Source organism: Galeopterus variegatus, unplaced genomic scaffold (genome assembly GCF_000696425.1).
Source record: "Galeopterus variegatus unplaced genomic scaffold, G_variegatus-3.0.2 Scaffold262, whole genome shotgun sequence".
In the NCBI taxonomy this organism is placed as follows: domain Eukaryota; kingdom Metazoa; phylum Chordata; class Mammalia; order Dermoptera; family Cynocephalidae; genus Galeopterus; species Galeopterus variegatus.
Window position 1 is genome coordinate 172810 of NW_007726373.1, and position 19073 is coordinate 191882.

Below are 19073 nucleotides of genomic sequence, written 5' to 3' on the forward strand. Positions count from 1 at the left end.
AACACAGGGCTTTCTAAGTGTAGCAGACACCGCTCCATCATTGAATCTGCTTCATACTCTTAAAGGCAGGTCTTAGTGTACCTTTTTTCAGAAGGATAAACCGAGGAGCAGAGAGGCTAATTTATGAAAGGCTAATCATGTTTCTTTTAAACGAAGAGAAACACGTTAACCCTTAGCATGCAGCAGGCGAAATGATCTGCAACCTTCAGCTCTCAGACCGCCCCGAGTCCCAAAGGGCGGAAACCAGGCGGAGGAAGTCCCGCCCCATCCTGACCTCGGACTTCCGCTTCCGCTCTTACCCGTCGCGTCCTCTGGTTACACGTTCGGGATGGCGGCGGGAGGCGACTGTGGCGGGCCTGACAGCTCCCGCTCACCGCTTGCCTCCCGCTACGCCAGCCCGGAGATGTGCTTCCTATTCAGCGACAGGTACAAATTCCGGACCTGGCGGCAGCTCTGGCTGTAGATCGCCCCGAGTCCCAAAGGGCGGAAACCAGGCGGAGGAAGTCCCGCCCCATCCTGACCTCGGACTTCCGCTTCCGCTCTTGCCCGTAGCGTCCTCTGGTTACACGTTCGGGATGGCGGCGGGAGGCGACTGTGGCGGGCCTGACAGCTCCCGCTCACCGCTTGCCTCCCGCTACGCCAGCCCGGAGATGTGCTTCCTATTCAGCGACAGGTACAAATTCCGGACCTGGCGGCAGCTCTGGCTGTGGCTGGCGGAGGCCGAGCAGGTAACGCCCCGGGGCTGAGGCGGCGGTCCTGGAGAGGAGGGTCCCGCCCCAGCACGTGCCGGGCTCGGCTCAGCGCCTGGGGTTAGTCGCGCGGGCCCGGCTATTTTCAGCCTGGTGTTCCCTGTCCTCAGTAGCTGCGGCTCCAGGAAGTCAAGGGCAGGAGGTCTGGGAGCAGCCACCTGTTGCCTCATGTTTTTAGCCCCCGAGCGTTCGAGACGCGGAGGCGAGAAAGGCCGTCCGTGGCTTCAGGGACTGCATCATGACCACTTCTGCAGGTGTACACTGCTAGCTACAGACACTGAGCGCTTGTTACGTGCCACTGTGCTGATTCCTTTACACGTAATTATTTTTTTCTTGTTTAATCCATTTAATTTTTTTCTTGTTTTCCCACATTGCAAGGGTGAAAACCAAGCCTGGAGAGCGCGTTGTTTGTCCTAGGCCATCCAGCTATTAAGAGCGGAACTGGGATTCGAACCTGGATTCAGTCCAGAGCCTGAGCTGAGCGCTTAGCCACTTACTTGCCTGTGTAGTCAGTGACAGGACTGGAATCCGTGTTTTCTAGGCCACTATTTCCGCTTCACTTGGCTGCGCTTTGCTTCTGAGGAGGGAGAATCCGGGTAGGGGTTTATTAGATGGGATTTATGGTTTCTTTTGTAAAGGCTGCGTATAGAGCTACTCAGCCCGACGGTTTCAGAAGTAGCTACAGAGGGGCCTTCCCAGAGGAGTTGAAGGAAACCAGAGGTGATCCAGCGAGCTATAATGTTTCTCCTCAAGTTTCAGAGGAAAGTGCCACAACAAGCAAGATGGCAGTGTCCTCTCAAACTGTATAGTAAAAACAAACTATCTGAGTACGTGCCAAGAATCCTGGTACCATGGAACTCTGCAAACAGTAAACTTTCACACTAGATTCCCTGCCCACTCGCCATCACTGTGCTCCAAAAAATTGAGTGATATAATAATAGCAGACATTTATATAGTGCCTTCTACATCCAGGCACTGTCTTAAGACTACATGTAATAGCTCATTAATCCTCAAAACAGTCTTGCAGAGTAAGTACTATTACTGTACCTGTTTTACAGATCAGGGAATAGACGCATAAAGAGAATTAATAAACTGTTGGCTCAGATAACAATAGTTGTAGATAGTAGGACCTTAATCGTGTGTTGTGGTTTGTAATGTACTAATATTTACTCTTTTCTGTTTCACTTGATACTCAATTCTATAGATTAGAGGAGTGGCACTCAGAAAGACTTTCCCAGGGTCACTATAGCTAGTAAATGGCTTCAAGCTGGAATTGGAATAAAGAGTCTATAAGGGTACTTCAAGAAGTTCTTGGAAAAATAGAATTAAAAGATAATATAAAACTTTTCATGAACTTTTTGAAGTCTCTCATATGTGTTCTTTTCTCTCTCTGCTCTACACATTTCCTGAAATATATACAATTTGGGGTTTGGATTATCACGGTGTCAAAATTAGCAGCATAAACTATATAATAACTTAGTAGTTAAGAAAAACTTGGGGAATTAAAGATGAGAAGGAAGGCATAAAGTCAGCAACAGGGAAAATAAGAATTTTGAGAAGATAAATTGCCTGTGGGAAGTAGTATGGTCAGGCTGCCCTCTACTGCTTTGCTTTGGGAGGAGCCCTGAGGTGTCATCTTCTCACTGTCATAGTCCCAGGAAGTTTTGCCACTTGTGACTACTGAATACTTGAAATGTGGCTAGTGCAACTGAGGAACTGAATTTTTACCTTTAAATTAATCAATTGAAATTTAAATAGCCACATGTGGCTAGCAGCTACCATTTTGGACAGTACAGGTCTGAGATGCAAGATCCTCCCCAGAGTGAGGCCTTGCAAGGTTCAAGTGTGGTTTGAATCAGTTTCACCATTGTATATATTCAGCCTTTGGATCCAGTGTCCTGAGCTGCCTATGGACTGCCAGCTATTTTTTGCCAGCCTGATTTTTCCAGTGATGGATGAATGTAAGATGTTGATCTTATCAGTATCACCTAGCATTGCTTTCAGTTGCTCTAAATTTGCTGTATATAATTTGTTGGCAAACTACATACAGAATTCTTAATTTTCGTTTCTCTGAGTAAATCTGAGTTAGATGTAAAGCTGCCGCATTTTGGGCACTTACATGCTAAACACTAAGGATTAAGCAATAAATAAAACTCTCTTCTCATGGAGTATAGTTCTAGAGGGGAGGGACAGGCTAATAAATATGTAAAATGTCACCTGATGGTAAGGCCTGCAAATAAAATCTGGCCAAAGGAATAGAGAATGACAGTGACACAGAAAGGTGTTTTAAATTGAAGTCAGGAAAGACTTCTCTGAGGAGATGACACTTGAGCCCAGAATGTGTGAGGGAGTGAACCAAGCAGAGGTACAGGGGCAGAGAGAACAGTCAAGAGCAGGATTATATTGTTGTTTTATATATTAGAGTTTACTTAGAATATAATTAACCATGGTTCATTGAGAAAAGTCCTTTGACCACCCTCCACCATGCTTGCCCACCCTCACTCCATGTGCTTTTAGTTTGGTTGCCTCAGATTTTAAGAATTGGGAGGTAGGGCATAAATACTAACATGAACCAATTTTTTCTCAGTGTCACTTCAATTCAAATAGTTGTGAAATAGGCTAATTGATTTTATTTTGGCTATTCTACAGACATTGGGTTTGCCTATCACAGATGAACAGATCCAGGAGATGAGATCAAACCTGGACAACATCGACTTCAAGATGGCAGCTGAGGAAGAGAAGCAATTACGACATGATGTGATGGCTCATGTGCACACGTTTGGCCACTGCTGTCCAAAAGCTGCAGGCATTATTCATCTTGGTGCCACCTCCTGCTATGTTGGAGACAATACAGTAGGATAACGTGTTTTTACTCACAACTTAATCTTTATAACACATTTATAATTTTTTTTTTTTTTTTTTTTTTTTTTTTTAAAGATGACCGGTAAGGGGGTCTCAACCCTTGGCTTGGTGTTGTCAGCCCCACGCTCAGCCAGTGAGCAAACCGGCCATCCCTATATAGGATCCGAACCCGCGGCCTTGGTGTTATCAGCACCACACTCTACCGAGTGAGCCACGGGCCGGCCCACGTTTATAAATTTTATTTGATTTTGTCCAGTTTAGGAAGTGACTCCATAGATCTTTATTTTTTAGGGTATCTTGGCTGAAAATGCTCAGGCAAATCCTGCTTTTGGTATCCTTGCAATCTAAACTATAAGCACCTAGTGACCTCGTAAAGTAAGACTTTGAAGGTACTGCTTATGCATTGGTATACTGGAAATAAGCCAAGACCTTAGCATTTTAGTGGCTGAGAATTTCCAAAGGGCTTTTCTTTTTTTTTTTTTTGTCTTTTTTGTGACCGGTAAGGGGATCACAACCCTTGGTGTGGTGTCGCCCACACCGCGCTCAGCCAGTGAGCACACCGGCCATTCCTATATAGGATCCGAACCCACGGCGGGAGCGTCGCTACGCTCCCAGCGCCGCACTCTCACTAGTGTGCCACGGGCTCGGCCCCAAAGGGCTTTTCTTTCCAAAGATTTTTATAATTCTTTGCTATGGCTTCTGAAAAGAAAGAAGGAATGCATTATAATTGTTAAAACTTTAATTAGCAAAAGTGTCTTATAGTCAAACATGGAAAAGTAACAGCAAGCATTTTCTGAGAGTTTGCTAGGTGCTGTCCTGAGTACTTTATATGTTTATTCTTTATATGTTTATTCACTGGCTGAGCGCGGTGCGGGCGACACCAAGCCAAGGGTTGCGATCCCCTTACCGGTCACAAAAAAAAAAGTTCTCCCATGCCTATTTGCAGTCAGTCCCCTCTCCTGCCTCTATTTCCAGACAGTCACTGAGCTTCTTCTGTCCCTATAGCTTTGCCTTTTTTAGAGATTTCATATAAATGGAATCATAGAATACATAGTCTTTTGAGTCTCGCTTTATTATTCCCATTTCTACAGATGAGGAAACTTAAGGAGAGGTTGAAGAACTAGTCCAAGATTATACAGCTGGGAAGGAAACAAACCCTGGGAGAATGACTCTAAAATTTGTGCTCTTAATCACAGTGCACCCATGGGACCAAAAGTTAGATTCCAGATAAACTTCTAATTCAGGAAGAAGCCATTAATTTTTAAGTTGCCCCAAATACTTTTTTGGTTTTTTGTTTTTTTGTTTTTTGTCTTAAGTGGTTCATAGTTAATGGATCTGTGTATAATTGGTGAGCCAGATAATGAGAGAACAATCCTCTTACTTGGAAAATCCTTTTTAAAAGTACCCAGTGTGTAGTGTAGTTGGGCTCAACAGTTACCGTCTCATGTAAGCATATGTTGGATTGCCTGAAATCCTTACATCTTTTACCTCTCTCAAGAAGAGCTTTAAATTTCATAAAACTTGATGTTCCGGGTCATGCCTTTCCTTGTTAGCAACTATAGACAAGAAAAAAGGGGGAGGAAAGTAATGAAAAGTGCCATATGAAAGCTTCTGAGAGACTGAAGTGCTCCCCTCTGGGAAGATATCAACCTTGGTGACTTGCACATTTTTCAGTTATTTTAGATACCACATACATGGGGTTTTATGAACATAAAGGTTTTGTTCTTTATGGATCCCAGTAGTACTGCTCTCTAAGTTGGCGTGCTTTTAAAACAGCAATCAGAAAAGAACAACTTCTTTTAGCATCTTCTGGCTTGCACAGTGGGTTGCTAATGGTCACATACGCTGCTAGCTGCAAAACCCAGCTGTGATGGCCCAAAAGTGTTATGTAATAATTATGTTTGAGCAAAGCTGTTTAATATAGGACCATTGCATTCTCCTTTACAGGACCTGATAATTCTTAGAAATGCATTTGACCTGCTTTTGCCGAAGGTAAGGAGTTGGCCGAGGTTTCTTATCAGCCCTAGATTCCCTATGATAGGAGATGGGTGTCAAATCAACACAGTGTAAATTATTTTTCTCAGGTGAATGACCATATATCTAATCTGTAGAACTAATTGTCTCTTCTTGAGTTACAGCACTATAAGTGAGTGCTTTTTATAGCATAGCCTGTTAAATGAAAGAAGTGCAACCAGAGGCATGTTACTGGAATATGTGGGTCAGGATTATGACTTTGCCCTGTTTTTCTGCAGTGGTCTTAAAATAGTTCATGACTTTTTAGATAGTCAACTCAGTTTTTCTTTTTTTTTTTTTCAACTCAGTTTTCAAATGTTGATTGCTATGAACTCTTTAGGGCACTTTAGGATACAAAGATGAAAAAATATGGCTGCTGCCTTCCATGAGCTGGAAGTCTAATTGTACATAAAATTGCCTAAAAGTTTAGTTTCTAATTATGTAATAAACTCAACCTGAAGTCACCTTCTTCCTACCACGTGGTCTTTCTTATAGCTTGCCAGAGTGATCTCTCGGCTTGCCGATTTTGCCAGGGAACGAGCCGATCTACCCACCTTAGGTTTCACGCATTTCCAGTAAGTGATAAGATTACTTCTTGCAAGTTGGACTTGTTTATGTGAATATGACTTTCAGTTACTTCTTCAATCTCCCTTTTCCACAGTAACCTTGAGGTGGAGAATCTCAAAACATAACTTAAGCAGATAACTTGGGATGTTTATAAGGAATGAGCCTGATATGCACCACCTTAAAAGCTATAGTGATGAGGGAGTAAATATAACACTTCATTTGGGAAACATTGAAAAATGTGTAACAAGAGCCTTCAAAGGTATTCATATGCCTCAGTTTAGTAATTCCCTTCTTGAGAATCTAGCCCAAATAATCCACATTGTGGGAAAAGCCTCATGCACAAAGATCTTTGTTACAGTATTATTTATGATAGTAAGCATTGGAAACAATCTAAATGTCCAACAGTGAGAGAATAATTAAGGTATAGTGTATCCACAGGTTATAATAATATGTGTGCATTAAAATGATGCTCATAAGACTTAATAATATGAAAATGTACTTAGGTTGATGTTATGGGAAAAAAAGCCTTTATAAATTGCACAAAGATTGGGTCAAAGTATCCCATGATGTAAATATTGCTTATTCTGGTTTATGAGATAATAAGTAATTAAAATTTTTCCTACTTTTTATATTTTTTAAAATGTGCAAGTATTTTGATGATTACTGAATAAAGCCCTTTTTAAAAGCTGATGATGTCATTTTTGGAATGATAGTGACATGTATTGAATGATGTTCTTTAGGTATTGGTATATCAGTACCTTATGTTTTGGTGGACTGTTGCTATGGCAACAAGGGTATCATTTCATAACTTATGAGATGAAAGCCTGTTGATCTTAACCTTAAAGTTAGGGCCTATGTTTATTTGTACGAGAAATCTGCAGAAATTGTTCATGTGAAGGGGACAGTGCTCGGTGTGTGTGGCTTGACTGTGACAGATGTTACCTTCTCTGCTGGTTTTCCCACACACCTTGCATTGCTTGTGTGGGAGCTCTTCTGCATCTGTGCTCAAGGAATGCAGAGGCATTCCTTTGTAGTATTCCTTTGCAGATATGTAGTGAGAGGTATTGACTACCACAGTTAGTAGGCATTAGGCAGGCACTCAGAAAATTGTGTTGATGTATGTAATTTTTTTAAAAAAGTCTGTGCAATTAAAAAGAGAAAAGGCTTTACTTAGACACAATTCACATACCATAAAAATCACCCTTTTAAACTGTACAATTCAGTGGTTTTTAGTATATTTAGAGTTAGATGATCATTACCATTCCATAATTTCTGAATATTTCCATCACTCCAAAAAGAAACCCCATACCCATTAACAGTCACTCCTATTCCCCCCTTCCCCAGGCCCTGACAACAATGAGTCTATTTTTGTCTCTCTGGATTTGCATATTCTATCAACACTATGCTCCAACCACCAACTGAGCTAATCAGCCAGGCTGATTTACCCATTCCAGACGTTTCATATAAATGGAATCATGTTAATGTGTGACCTTTTTGTGACTGGCTTCTTTCACTTAGCATGATGTTTTCAGTATTCATTCATGTTGTAGCATGTATCAGAACTAATAACATTCCATTACATGGCTATACCACATTTTGTTTAGCCATTCATCAGTTAATGTACATTTGGGTTGTTTCCACTTTGTGGCTATTATGAATAATGCTGCTGTGAACAAGCCCAGGCAAATTTATTTATTTATTTGCTTACACCAATAATCTAGTTACAGGAGTTAACAAGGAACATTGTCTTGAGATTAATTTGGGGGTACACTGTAGCTTATGATGTGTCTACTATAGCTTTCCTAGTGGTGTGCCTTGATGTTGCTAGCTGTCAGTACCATTAGCCTAACAGGAGAGAAATTCCATGTGGGATGACTCTAGGTTATCTATTAAAACTTGTAAATTATTTAGGGCCGGCCCGTGGCTCACTCAGGAGAGTGCAGTGCTGATAACACCAAGGCCATGGGTTTGGATCCTATATAGGGATGGCCGGTTTTTGCTGAGCGTGGTGCTGACAACACCAAGCCAAGGGTTAAGATCCCCTTACCGGTCATCTTTAAAAAAAAAAAACTTGTAAATTATTTAATTTTTTCATTATTGGGTTTTACGAGTATGTTCACAAATAGTCCATCAGTGCATTGATTTTGACTTGTTTAATAACATAAGCCATTGGCTGTTATATTAGAGTCCTTTGGTTATATGTGTTTTGGGGCTGTTCTCCATAGCACGACTGGCTCCTCATTGAATCTTGGCTCTTCACTGGCCTTCCTTTACTGCCAGTCTAGAGTAACTATCTCCAGTGTCCACATCCTCATTTTATTCTTTTAGCATTTAAAATATTAACAATTATTGTGTTAACTTTTTTTACTTGTTTATACTACAGTGTAAGTTCCATTGCACAGGGACCTTGTCTGTTGTATTTCTAATATCAAGAACGTATTAGATACTCGGTGAATGTTTGTTACATGAATGTCTGATATATTTCTTTCCAGTCTCTGCAGATAAAGCCACAAACAAAACACATTGTCCCTGCCCTTATATTAAATTGCCTCTTGGTGAAGAAAGAACTATGCTAGCAGTTTTACGATGTTTGAATATTTATAAATGATATTGAATCTCTTTTTTGGGTACCCTTTTAAAGTGTACCGTTCAGTGGTACACTTTTTTGACTCTTGTGCAAACTTTTGAGCTCTTGTTTTGTCTTTACCAGTTTTTTCAACTGTTATTTTAATAGTCACCCCCCACCCCAAAGTGTAATGATGGTTATTAGAAGAAGCAATGAAGCTTTTATGAAGTAAAGCCTTGGTTTGAGACTTCTGTGTGTTCTCTTTGGGATGTTCTCAGGCCTGCTCAGCTGACCACAGTTGGGAAACGTTGTTGTCTTTGGATTCAAGATCTTTGCATGGATCTCCAGAACTTAAAGCGTGTCCGAGATGACCTGCGCTTCCGGGGAGTGAAGGGCACCACTGGCACTCAGGCCAGCTTCCTGCAGCTCTTTGAGGGAGATGACCAAAAGGTATTGTGATCTGAAAGTGACCTGAGGGCCACAGAAACTCAACCTTGTTTCTTGGGTGGATGCCAGGTTGGGATATTCTCATACTGGATACTTGGATTTCTATAGGGATGTGTCTTTTCTCTCCAAGGTAGAGCAGCTTGACAAGATGGTGACAGTAAAGGCAGGATTTAAGAGGTAGGTAAATGGGAAAAGTGTTGTCCTGCCTGTTATGTTGATGAAAGGCCAGTGTTCAGTATACCTCTAGATTTGACCTTAACTTTTTTGGCTTTTTTCTTCCTTTGTTTTTCTTACCATTCCTTCCATTTCTTGCCTGGGTTGTATTTTCTTATAGTTTAGATTCTATTTTCTTACAATCTATCAGGAAAAGGGAAGCTATTTTTTCTGATTTCTTTAAGATAGACTTACCGATGTTCTGTTTTTATTTTCTTTACTGAGGGCTTCCAATGCATGAGTCTAAATCTGACCATTTCCATTGAAGGCCACCAGGCTCTGCTGTGACTCCACTCTGGACATAGGCACACCAGATCATCTTTCCTCTTCAAGTCAGGACAGCTTCCTGAGTATTAGTAAAAAGGGTGGGAGAAGTTTGTTTCAGCAGCAAGCCAGTCAGGTCCTCTGGGCTCAGTATAGCTTAACATACCAATGAGACCAAACTTTTGCTTAGGATCTGGTTTTGCTTTTTATTTTTTTTTCCTTTTTGTCTTTTTTACTGACCGGCAACAGGATCGCAACCCTCGGTGTTGCGCCCGCACTGCGCTCAGCCAGTGAGCGGGAACCGGTCTCCACATGGGATCCAAACCCTCAGCGGGAGCACCGCCACACTCCCAAACGGCGCACTCTTTCCTTTTTGTCTTTTTTACTGACCGGCAACAGGATCGCAACCCTCGGTGTTGCGCCCGCACTGCGCTCAGCCAGTGAGCGGGAACCGGTCTCCACATGGGATCCAAACCCTCAGCGGGAGCGCCGCCACACTCCCAAATGGCGCACTCTCCAGTGCGCCACCGGGCCAGCCCTGGTTTTGCTTTTTTGTTTAACAGAGTATATTAGTCTGTTTTGTGTTGCTATAACAGAATACCTGAGACTGGGTAATTTATAAAGAACAGAGGTTTATTTGGCTTATGATTCTGGAACAGCTGCATCTGGTGCAGGCCTCAGGCTGCTTCTACTCATGGCGGAAAGGGGCAGGCAGCGGCGGGTACAAGCAGATCATATGGCGAGAGGAAATGAGAGAAAGAGAGAGCGAGCATGCGTGCGCAGAGGTGCCAGGGTTTTTTAAACAACCAGATCTTGTGAGAGCTAATAGAGCGAGAACTCACTCACTACCACCAACCCCCAGGGAAAGCATTAATCCATTCATGAGGGATCTGCCCCAGTTTCCAATAAATTCCTTCTCGTTTCTGTCTGAGACCTCCTTAGAATGGCCTTTACAGTCCATATTTCTATCAGCATTCTGCTCACCACCACGTAACCAGTCTCTAAGACATGCCAAACTTTCCTTTGTCTCTTTGTCTTCTTCTGGGTCCTCCAAACACCTCCAACCTTTGCCTAACACCCAGTTCCAAAGCCGCTTCCACGTTTTCAAGTACTTGTTATAAGCAACACCCCACTTCTCTGGTACCAATTTTTTATATTAGTCTGCTTTTGTGTTGCTATACCAGAATACCTGAGACTGGGTAGTTTATAAAGAACAGAGATTTATTTGGCTTACGATTCTGGGACAGCTACATCTGGCACGGGATTCAGGCTGCTTCTACTCGTGGTGGAAAGCGGCAGGTGGCTGGTGGGTACAAGCAGATCACATGGCGAGAAGAAGCAAGAGAGAGAAGGTGCCAGGGTCCTTTTAAACAACCAGGTCTTGTGGGAATTAATAAAGCTGAAAACTCACTCACTACCCCTCTCCCTCCAGGGAGAGCATTAATCCATTCATGAGGGATCTGTTCCCATGACTCAAACCGCTCCCAACACTGCCACATTGGGAATCAGATTTCCACATGAGTTTTAGGGGGACAATACGTCCAAACTCTATCACAGAGTCACATTTTGAAATGTTTTAACATAGACTCTTCTATTTATTTCTAGGGCTTTCATCATCACAGGGCAGACTTATACACGAAAACTGGATATCGAGGTGCTGTCTGTGCTGGCTAGCCTGGGGGCATCAGTACACAAGGTGAGAGAGGGTAGTTTGTGGGGCTTTGGGCACCACAGACTGAACCAGCCTCAGGCTTTTACTTAATCTTGTCTCTCAAGAGATGTCACACATCAGTTTTAACAATTTGGGGTCTGTAAATAGACTCCTTAAGTTAATGTGTGTTAATGGGAAAGACTAGTTTTGGCATTCTCTTTAAAGTTACTCCAAGGGGGGCTGCCTTGTGGTGGGCAGAGTATAAAAAAAATTAAAATTAAAAAAATTTTTTTTAAAAAATGAAGTTACTCCAAGGACTACAAAATGTCCATCTTGTTTAGGGGTATATTAAAATTAATCTTGTTGTCGCCTTTCCATGATGTCTTAAGCATTATTTCACAAAAGTGTTTCTGTGCTTCTTAAGTTTGTTATCCCAGCTCTTTGGGAGCAGAGAGATGTCTGAATAAGATACTCTCCAGGAGCTCTTCGGGAGGACGTGCTAGTCTCTGTCAGTCTAGTTCCTGTTTCCATACTCTCCCGCACACTGAGAGTGTAGGATGATGCCTGTTTCCTGCTTCTTCCAGATTTGCACCGACATACGTCTCCTGGCAAACCTCAAGGAGATGGAGGAACCCTTTGAAAAACAGCAGATTGGTGAGTGTTATGTGGAAACCTGGGAGCACCACAGAGCTGCTGAAGAGGCTGTGGACATGTCCTAACGGCTCACCCAGCAGCATGCTTGCACACTCACTGTCCTCAGGAGTCTTTCTGCCTCTGCATCTCGTACTTTTATGTGGGCAGGCTCAAGTGCAATGCCATACAAGCGGAACCCCATGCGCTCAGAACGTTGCTGCAGCCTTGCCCGTCACCTGATGACCCTTATCATGGACCCACTGCAGACAGCATCTGTGCAGTGGTTTGAACGCACGCTGGATGATAGTGCCAACCGGTCAGTGGAACAGGGATGTCACATACAGCAGGTTGGGAGGAAGACTAAAAGAGGGGCTGGAAGCAAAAGGACATATTTGAGCATCTCTACATTCCCTCCTTCTCCCCAAGGAGCCTGGAGTCTAGAAGGGAGGCAAAAATATAAAAACTGCGGTATGATAAGTTGTGATCACAGTGTGTACCAGGGTACTGTGGGAGCAAAGAGGAAGGAGTAGTGTTGTAGATTTAAGAAATACAGACCTTTTTTTTTTCTTTTGGTTGTTGATTGGTACAGGGATTGAACCCTGGAGTAGATGTTTTTAAATACAAGATTGGGAGCACATATAAAAGGCACAAAGGAAGAAGAACAGTTGAGGAAATTAACAAACGGATGGGAATGAAGTCAATATGTGGCAGGAAATGAGGCAGGACATGATCGCAGTGTTTTTAAATACAAGATTGGGAGCACATATAAAAGGCACAAAGGAAGAAGAACAGTTGAGGAAGTTAACAAACGGATGGGAATGAAGTCAATATGTGGCAGGAAATGAGGCAGGACATGATCGCAGGTAGTAGTCAGTTTATGAAGGGCCTTAAAGGCCCTAAAAAGGAATTTAGATACTATTCTGAAGGCAGGTAGATGTCAACTGTGGTGTCTTTGAACAGTGACATCTTAATTAGTTATGAGATGGGTTAGAAGTAACTTGAAACTACTAATAAAGTGCCAACATGCACATGATTTTCTGCTTTATGTATATACTCAGTTAAAGCAGATTTACATTACTCTCCTTGCTTGCATTGTACCTGGATTTCTTGAATGGATAAGGATGTAAAGTTAAAGGTAGCTCTCTGGGATCTGCGTAATCCAGGGTTTATCTATGGAAAGAAGTCATGTGAGCTTGTTTTGAAGTCAGCCATTGGATACTTTTTAGCAGGATGTGACCTAATCAGACTTGCCTGTTCAAACTCCCTGGAAACAATTGGAGAATCAGTTGTAAGGGGACATGGATCTGGTCAGAACAAGTTAGACGGCTGCTTTAAAAGTCCAACTTCACATTGGCACAGTGGCCATGTAAAATGGAGTGGAAGGATGTAGATATGGAGTAAAGGGCAGATTGGCCAGGGTTGGTGGTTGACCTGGGTGCTAGTGCCATTTACTGAGGGGAGCTACAAGGGAGAAGAAAGCACTTTTGTGATGGTGAGTAGGAGGCAATGAGAAAGCGGCCGAATTTAGTTTGGAATTTGAGGTACTTATGGGTCAGTCGGGTGGGGCTCTCAGGTATGAGGTCTGGCACTTGGACAAGTGGTCTTGCCTAGAGGTGATAGATTTGAGGGTCATGAGGACTTTGGGGTAGTTGAAGTCATGAGACTGAAGGAAATTGTACAAAGAGTATATATGGCATGAGAAGTCAATAGAGCAGCTTCTTGGGACACAGCCCACATTTCACTGGAATTATTTATTTAAAGAAATAACTGAATGGCTGTTTGTTTTCTAGACGTATCTGTTTGGCTGAGGCATTTCTCACTGCAGATACTATATTGAATACGCTGCAGAACATTTCTGAAGGATTGGTGGTGTACCCCAAAGTAAGAGGCCTCAATTAAAAAGTAAAGTTTTAGGGGTTAGAATGTGGGAAAGGGGTTGCTGTGGAGTGAGTGTGTTGGGGAAGCTGTATTGCTGGTCCAATAGGAGTTCTTCCCAACTGGAGTTCATCTTTGTGTTCATGACATAAACTCAGGGAATTAGCTCTGTGGAATTCATAGACATATTTATAGAAAAAGAAGTACTTTAAATTGCCTTATACTGTCTACCAGCATGAATAATGAGCTCTGGTGTGACTAGGCAGAGTAGATGGCTCCATTTACTTGTTTTTGCATACCTGAGACAGATGGGTTCATTTCTGTCATACATTGAGCTCTCAGGTCTGGGCATGAAATTTAACAAATTTTTTAATAAATTTGAGGTTTTAGGAATCTTTCCAATGAAACAACTTTTTAAAATGTTCTTAATATTCCCTCTTTCAAATCAAAATATGTCTTGCATTAGTAAGAAAACTGAAAAATATGGTATAGAATAGAACAACCCATTACTCTATTTCCATAAATATGACAGTTCATGTCCCTGCTCTGCATTTTGCTTGACTTGATATCCTGCTGAGTGTATGACTTTGTAACCTTGTGGCATCCTTCTTGGCCTTATTCTTTTCTTCTAGGTAATTGAACGGCGCATTTGGCAAGAGCTGCCTTTCATGGCCACAGAGAACATCATCATGGCCATGGTCAAAGCTGGGGGTAGCCGCCAGGTTTGTAACCCCTCGTGCTCCTCGATAATTTGAGAGTACTCCTTTAGTGTCTTGCTCTCTCCTCCCTGAAGAAGAATGGATGGAGGAAGACGTTTCTGTTATTACCTTCAGTCATGGTATTGGTACAAGCAGTGACCACATTCTGCCATCTCTGGAGGGTGATTGTGGCAAACTCAGCTTATTTATTTATTCATTTACTTATTTTAGTGGCTGGCTGGTACAAGGGATCTGAACCCATGACCTCGGTGTTATAAGGCTGCACTCTAACCAACTGAGCTAACCAGCCAACTGAACTCAGTTTATAAAAAATGAATCAATTACTTGTAGAAAAAGTCCACTTTTAGTGAAGGAATTAGGTCTGAATTTCCACAGAAAGTGATGGGAAGTGAGCAAATCGTTCGTAAGGCTTTGAAGAAGAGGAACCAGAGTGAGGTGGGCATCACTTCAGGTTCGTCCTAAGGTGTGGTCAGAGTTAAGATTCTGGTGGTATCAGTGAGGGGAGCCACCCCAGCTGAGGGGTTTTGTGTACCAGCTGTATAGACAGCATGGATGTGAAATGCCTGACAATTTTTCAAGAGCTTTCAAATGCTTTGGTGCTAGTGAACTGATGTTCCTTCACTCTCTTCCCAGGATTGCCATGAGAAAATCAGAGTGCTTTCCCAGCAGGCAGCTGCTGTGGTCAAGCAGGAAGGGGGTGACAATGACCTCATAGAGCGTATCCGGGCCGATGCCTACTTCAGTCCTGTTCACTCCCAGTTGGACAATTTACTGGATCCTTCTTCTTTCACTGGTCGTGCGTCACAGCAGGTAAGCATCCCTTAGGACACTTCGGAGATGCTGCAGTCTTCTCCAGATGCCCTCTTTTTACACTGCTGGGCTGCAGAACCTGGGATACTCTTTTTGATGGTTCTATTTTGTGGGAGATGTGTGTATAGGGCTAGTTAGAAAGAATCAGAGCAGGTTGCTGGCTAAAATGTAAAGATTTGACTGTTTAGAGCTGTCTTGATTATTTCCCTATTTGGATTTCCCAGAATTGTCTTTTGGTCTCAAGAAGTGCTATAATGGACAAAGAATTAGGTTTTATTGTCAGGTGGATCTGGGTTCATTCCTGATTTATGGCATTTACTGGCTGACAGGATAAAAATATATATATTATAGTGCTTAATGCATAGTAGATACTCAGTAAATGTTTTATCATTTTTCCTTTTGGCCTTTTCCAAAAAATTAGAAGAGTTTATTCAAAAACATTTACCAGGTACATACTAAGTGCTCAATATGTGTTTGGGTACAGTGTTTAATTATGGGGATTTAAAGACAAGTATGTAATCTGTCTTCAACGAGCTCAAAACATAGTAGTGAAGACATAAATAGGTCATTATAACACCAAGCAGCACATGCAGGAATTGAGGGAAGCACATCATTTTAGGGGATCACAAAGGAGGACATGTCCCTTTCAAGCAGAGTGTAGTAGAAGTTAGGAAAGACTTCCTGAAAGACATCATGTCTGAGCTGACAAGCAGGAGTTAGCCTGGCACTGCCATGCTGAGAGGAGATGGCAAATGCATAGACCCCTACCTAACATGTGAGAGCACTTACAATCAGTTGAGTATTGCTGGAGTAGCAAGTATTCCAAAAGTAGTTACAGAATTGAAGCTGAAAACAAGCAGGAGTTTATCATTTATATTCATATCACTCTGGTGTGATGTAAAGGTTGGATTTGAAAGACTTAAAATTGGAGGTAGGGAGACCAATAAGGAGGCTACTGCAAACAGACCAAGCTTTGAGCCAGGGCAGTGGTGGTAGATACGGAGAAACAGAAAGAGGAGGTTCATCACTTGTTGACTGTTTGAATGGGACTGGGAAGGAGGAGGGAAGAAGCCATCATGATTTTAGCTTTGGTGACTTGAGTAGAAATGGTGAGACCAACTGAGGGAGCACAGCTAGGCTAGTTTGTGGGGAAGAATGGCATATGTGGACACGGTGGGTTGAAGTCGCCTGTATCTAGGGAGACATTTCTTTCTTTTTTTTTTTTTTTTTTTTTTTTTGTCCTTTTGGAGACCGGCCGCACCGCGCTCAGCCAGTGAGCGCACCTGTCATCCCTATATAGGATCCAAACCCGTGGCAGGAGCGCTGCTGCACTCCCAGCGCCGCACTCCCCCGAATGCGCCACGGGCTCGGCCCTAGGGAGACATTTCTTACCACTGAGGAAAATAGAAGCTCATGGCAGAGTAGAAGCATTATCAAATTAGGTCTCTGTGATATCAACTACATTTAAAAGTATTATCCACTTATATCTTAACATTTTCTTTTATCTTTTTTTGCTTTCCTCTTTGGCAGGTACAACGATTCTTAGAAGAGGAGGTATATCCCCTGTTAAAACCATATGAAAGTGTGATGAAGGTGAAAGCAGAATTACGTCTGTAGAGTTGGCAGAAAATTAAATGAAAAATCGTTTTTGGTTTTGTTAACTTTATTGCTGAGGCATGAAATAGTGTCACTGTAGTGCCTTATTTTACCTCAAGAATTGTTCTTACATTAATACAGCACTCCCTTCTTTCCATGGTGTTTTCACATTTCTCAAGGTTAACAATGCAGAAACAAAACAGTGTAGTTGACTCTGTCTTTACAGCAACAAAAAATTGCATAATAAATGTAGCTCATACTTGTCTCTGTTCTTTCAAGACGTATTTTCCAGCCACCTCAAGGTTAGTCATTTTCACATATTTATTTAAGTTAACTTTTAACTCATTATGAGCCAGAACTGAGAGAAGACAGTTTTAGGGTATGTTAGTGGTAGTGTAGTATCCAGAAAAGCCACCAGAGGCTTACTGTTCCATATTTATAGAATGTGTTCAATTTTGTACATCCATTCTGAGGAATTGGTAAACTGAAGAGCCGACGTCCAAAGAAGACCTTGTCTTATGAGAGGTGGTGAAGGAATGTTAAGGCTCTCTATCCTATACAGGCAAAAACTTGTCAATACTTCAAATATTCTGTGGAGTAAGAGTGACTTGATTGTTGTCTCAAGAAACACAACTGAGGGGCCGGCCCGGTGGCGCACTGGCTGAGCGAGGTGCGGGCGTAATGCCGAGGGTTGCGATCCCGTTGCCGGTCCCGGTCCGGTACGGTACGGGCGCGACACTGAGGGTTGCGATCCATTGCCGGACACGAAAAAAAAGACAAAAAAAAAAAACACAACTGAGGACTGGTTTGACCCAGACATTGGATCTGCTGAAAGAGTGACCCACCCCCAATCAGGCAGAAGCTGGAAAACTAGTTAGCAGGAATGGTGGGGGGTAGGAGGTGCAGTGGGGAAGAAGCTGAATTGTCTCTAATTTTATCCAATCAAAAGTAATCAGAAATAAGGGTTCAGATCCCTGTACTGCCCAGCCACCAAAAAAAACCTTTTTTTTTTTAATTTATTTTTTTGGTGGTGTTATTTCTTATTTTTTTTATTTTTTAGTTCTATTGCACAGCATGGTGAATATAGTTTGACGGAGTATTGTACATTTCAAAATTGCTAAAGGAATAAATTTCAAATGTTCTCACCACAAAAAGTTAAGAATTTAAGGTGATCGGGCTGGCCCCGTGGCACACTCGGGGGAGAGTGGCGCTTCCGTGCGCTGCGGCGCTCCCGCCGCGGGTTCGGATCCTATATAGAGATGGCCGGTGGGTTGCGATCCCCTTACCGGTCACAAAAAAAAAAAATTTAAGGTGATGGATATGCTAACTAGCTTGATTTAATTATTCCACATTGTGTTCATAAAAATCATTTTTATGTGTGATTTCTTGGACAATGGGTTAGAGGAGATTTTCTGCTTTTTCATATTTTTTCAAGTTTTTTTTTTTCTTTTTGTGACTGGTAAGGGGATCGTAACCCTTGGCTTGGTGTCGCCCGCACTGCGTTCAGCCAGTGAGCGCACCAGCCATCCCTATACAGGATCTGAACCTGCGGCCTCGGCGCTCCTAGCGCCCCTGCGCTCCCAGTGCCGCACTCTCCCAAGTGAGCCATGGGGTTGGCCCTTTTTTCAAGTTTTTAACAATTTTTATTTAAGAAAACTTAATTTTAGAATAGTTTTATATTTATAGGAAAATTGCAAAGATAGTACAGGGAATTCCCATATACCCCATACTTGGTCTCCCTTGTTAAGCATCTTATATTAGTATGGTGCAGTTAAAATTTACAAACCAAAGGGCTTCCAGTCAAGGTGGCAGAATAGACAGTCCCCACAAATCAACAAATTTACAACTATAAAAAAGCAACAACAGCCAACCTGGGGCTGCTAGAACTCAGGAGAAGAGGAGGAGAGACCTATAGAGTGCATGAAGGTGGGAGAAGCCATGATAAGAAAGAGAAAAAACCGCTCCGACCATTTTGTGCCACAGCCACTTTAAGGCTGGAGCTGCTGAGTACATAGAGCAGGAGCTGGCAAAAGCCACAGCTGTGCCCTTCGTATGAAGTTGCTTGGAGGCGGCAGGGGAGAAGATCGCGTGCTGAGTGTATGACTTTG

General features: G+C 42.5%; 1 protein-coding gene across 2 annotated transcripts; it reads left to right on the forward strand.

Annotated features, from left to right (window-relative positions):
- Nucleotides 1-534: 534 nt before the first annotated feature.
- Nucleotides 535-17230, forward strand: ADSL (adenylosuccinate lyase). 2 transcript variants are annotated; one of them, XM_008566673.1, is made up of 13 exons: nucleotides 535-728; nucleotides 3399-3602; nucleotides 5559-5603; nucleotides 6120-6199; nucleotides 9036-9207; nucleotides 9335-9381; nucleotides 11287-11377; nucleotides 11917-11986; nucleotides 12134-12281; nucleotides 13756-13846; nucleotides 14473-14562; nucleotides 15193-15369; nucleotides 16900-17230. In XM_008566673.1, exons 1-13 carry the CDS (start codon nucleotides 576-578, stop codon nucleotides 16984-16986), a joined length of 1455 nt encoding a protein of 484 aa, XP_008564895.1. In that variant the 5' UTR covers nucleotides 535-575; the 3' UTR covers nucleotides 16987-17230. The 2 variants fall into 2 exon arrangements, with proteins under 2 accessions (XP_008564895.1, XP_008564896.1); XM_008566674.1 differs by lacking the exon at nucleotides 535-728 and adding an exon at nucleotides 918-1067.
- The last annotated feature ends 1843 nt before the right edge of the window (nucleotides 17231-19073 follow it).

Excerpts from the sequence above, each read along its gene's own strand:
- ADSL (XM_008566673.1), top strand. The coding sequence starts at position 576 with ATGGCGGCGGGAGGCGACTGTGGCGGGCCTGACAGCTCCCGCTCACCG. Across the intron at positions 729-3,398 it reads GGCTGGCGGAGGCCGAGCAG|ACATTGGGTTTGCCTATCAC; the intron begins GTAACGCCCCGG and ends GCTATTCTACAG. Across the intron at positions 3,603-5,558 it reads GCTATGTTGGAGACAATACA|GACCTGATAATTCTTAGAAA; the intron begins GTAGGATAACGT and ends TCTCCTTTACAG.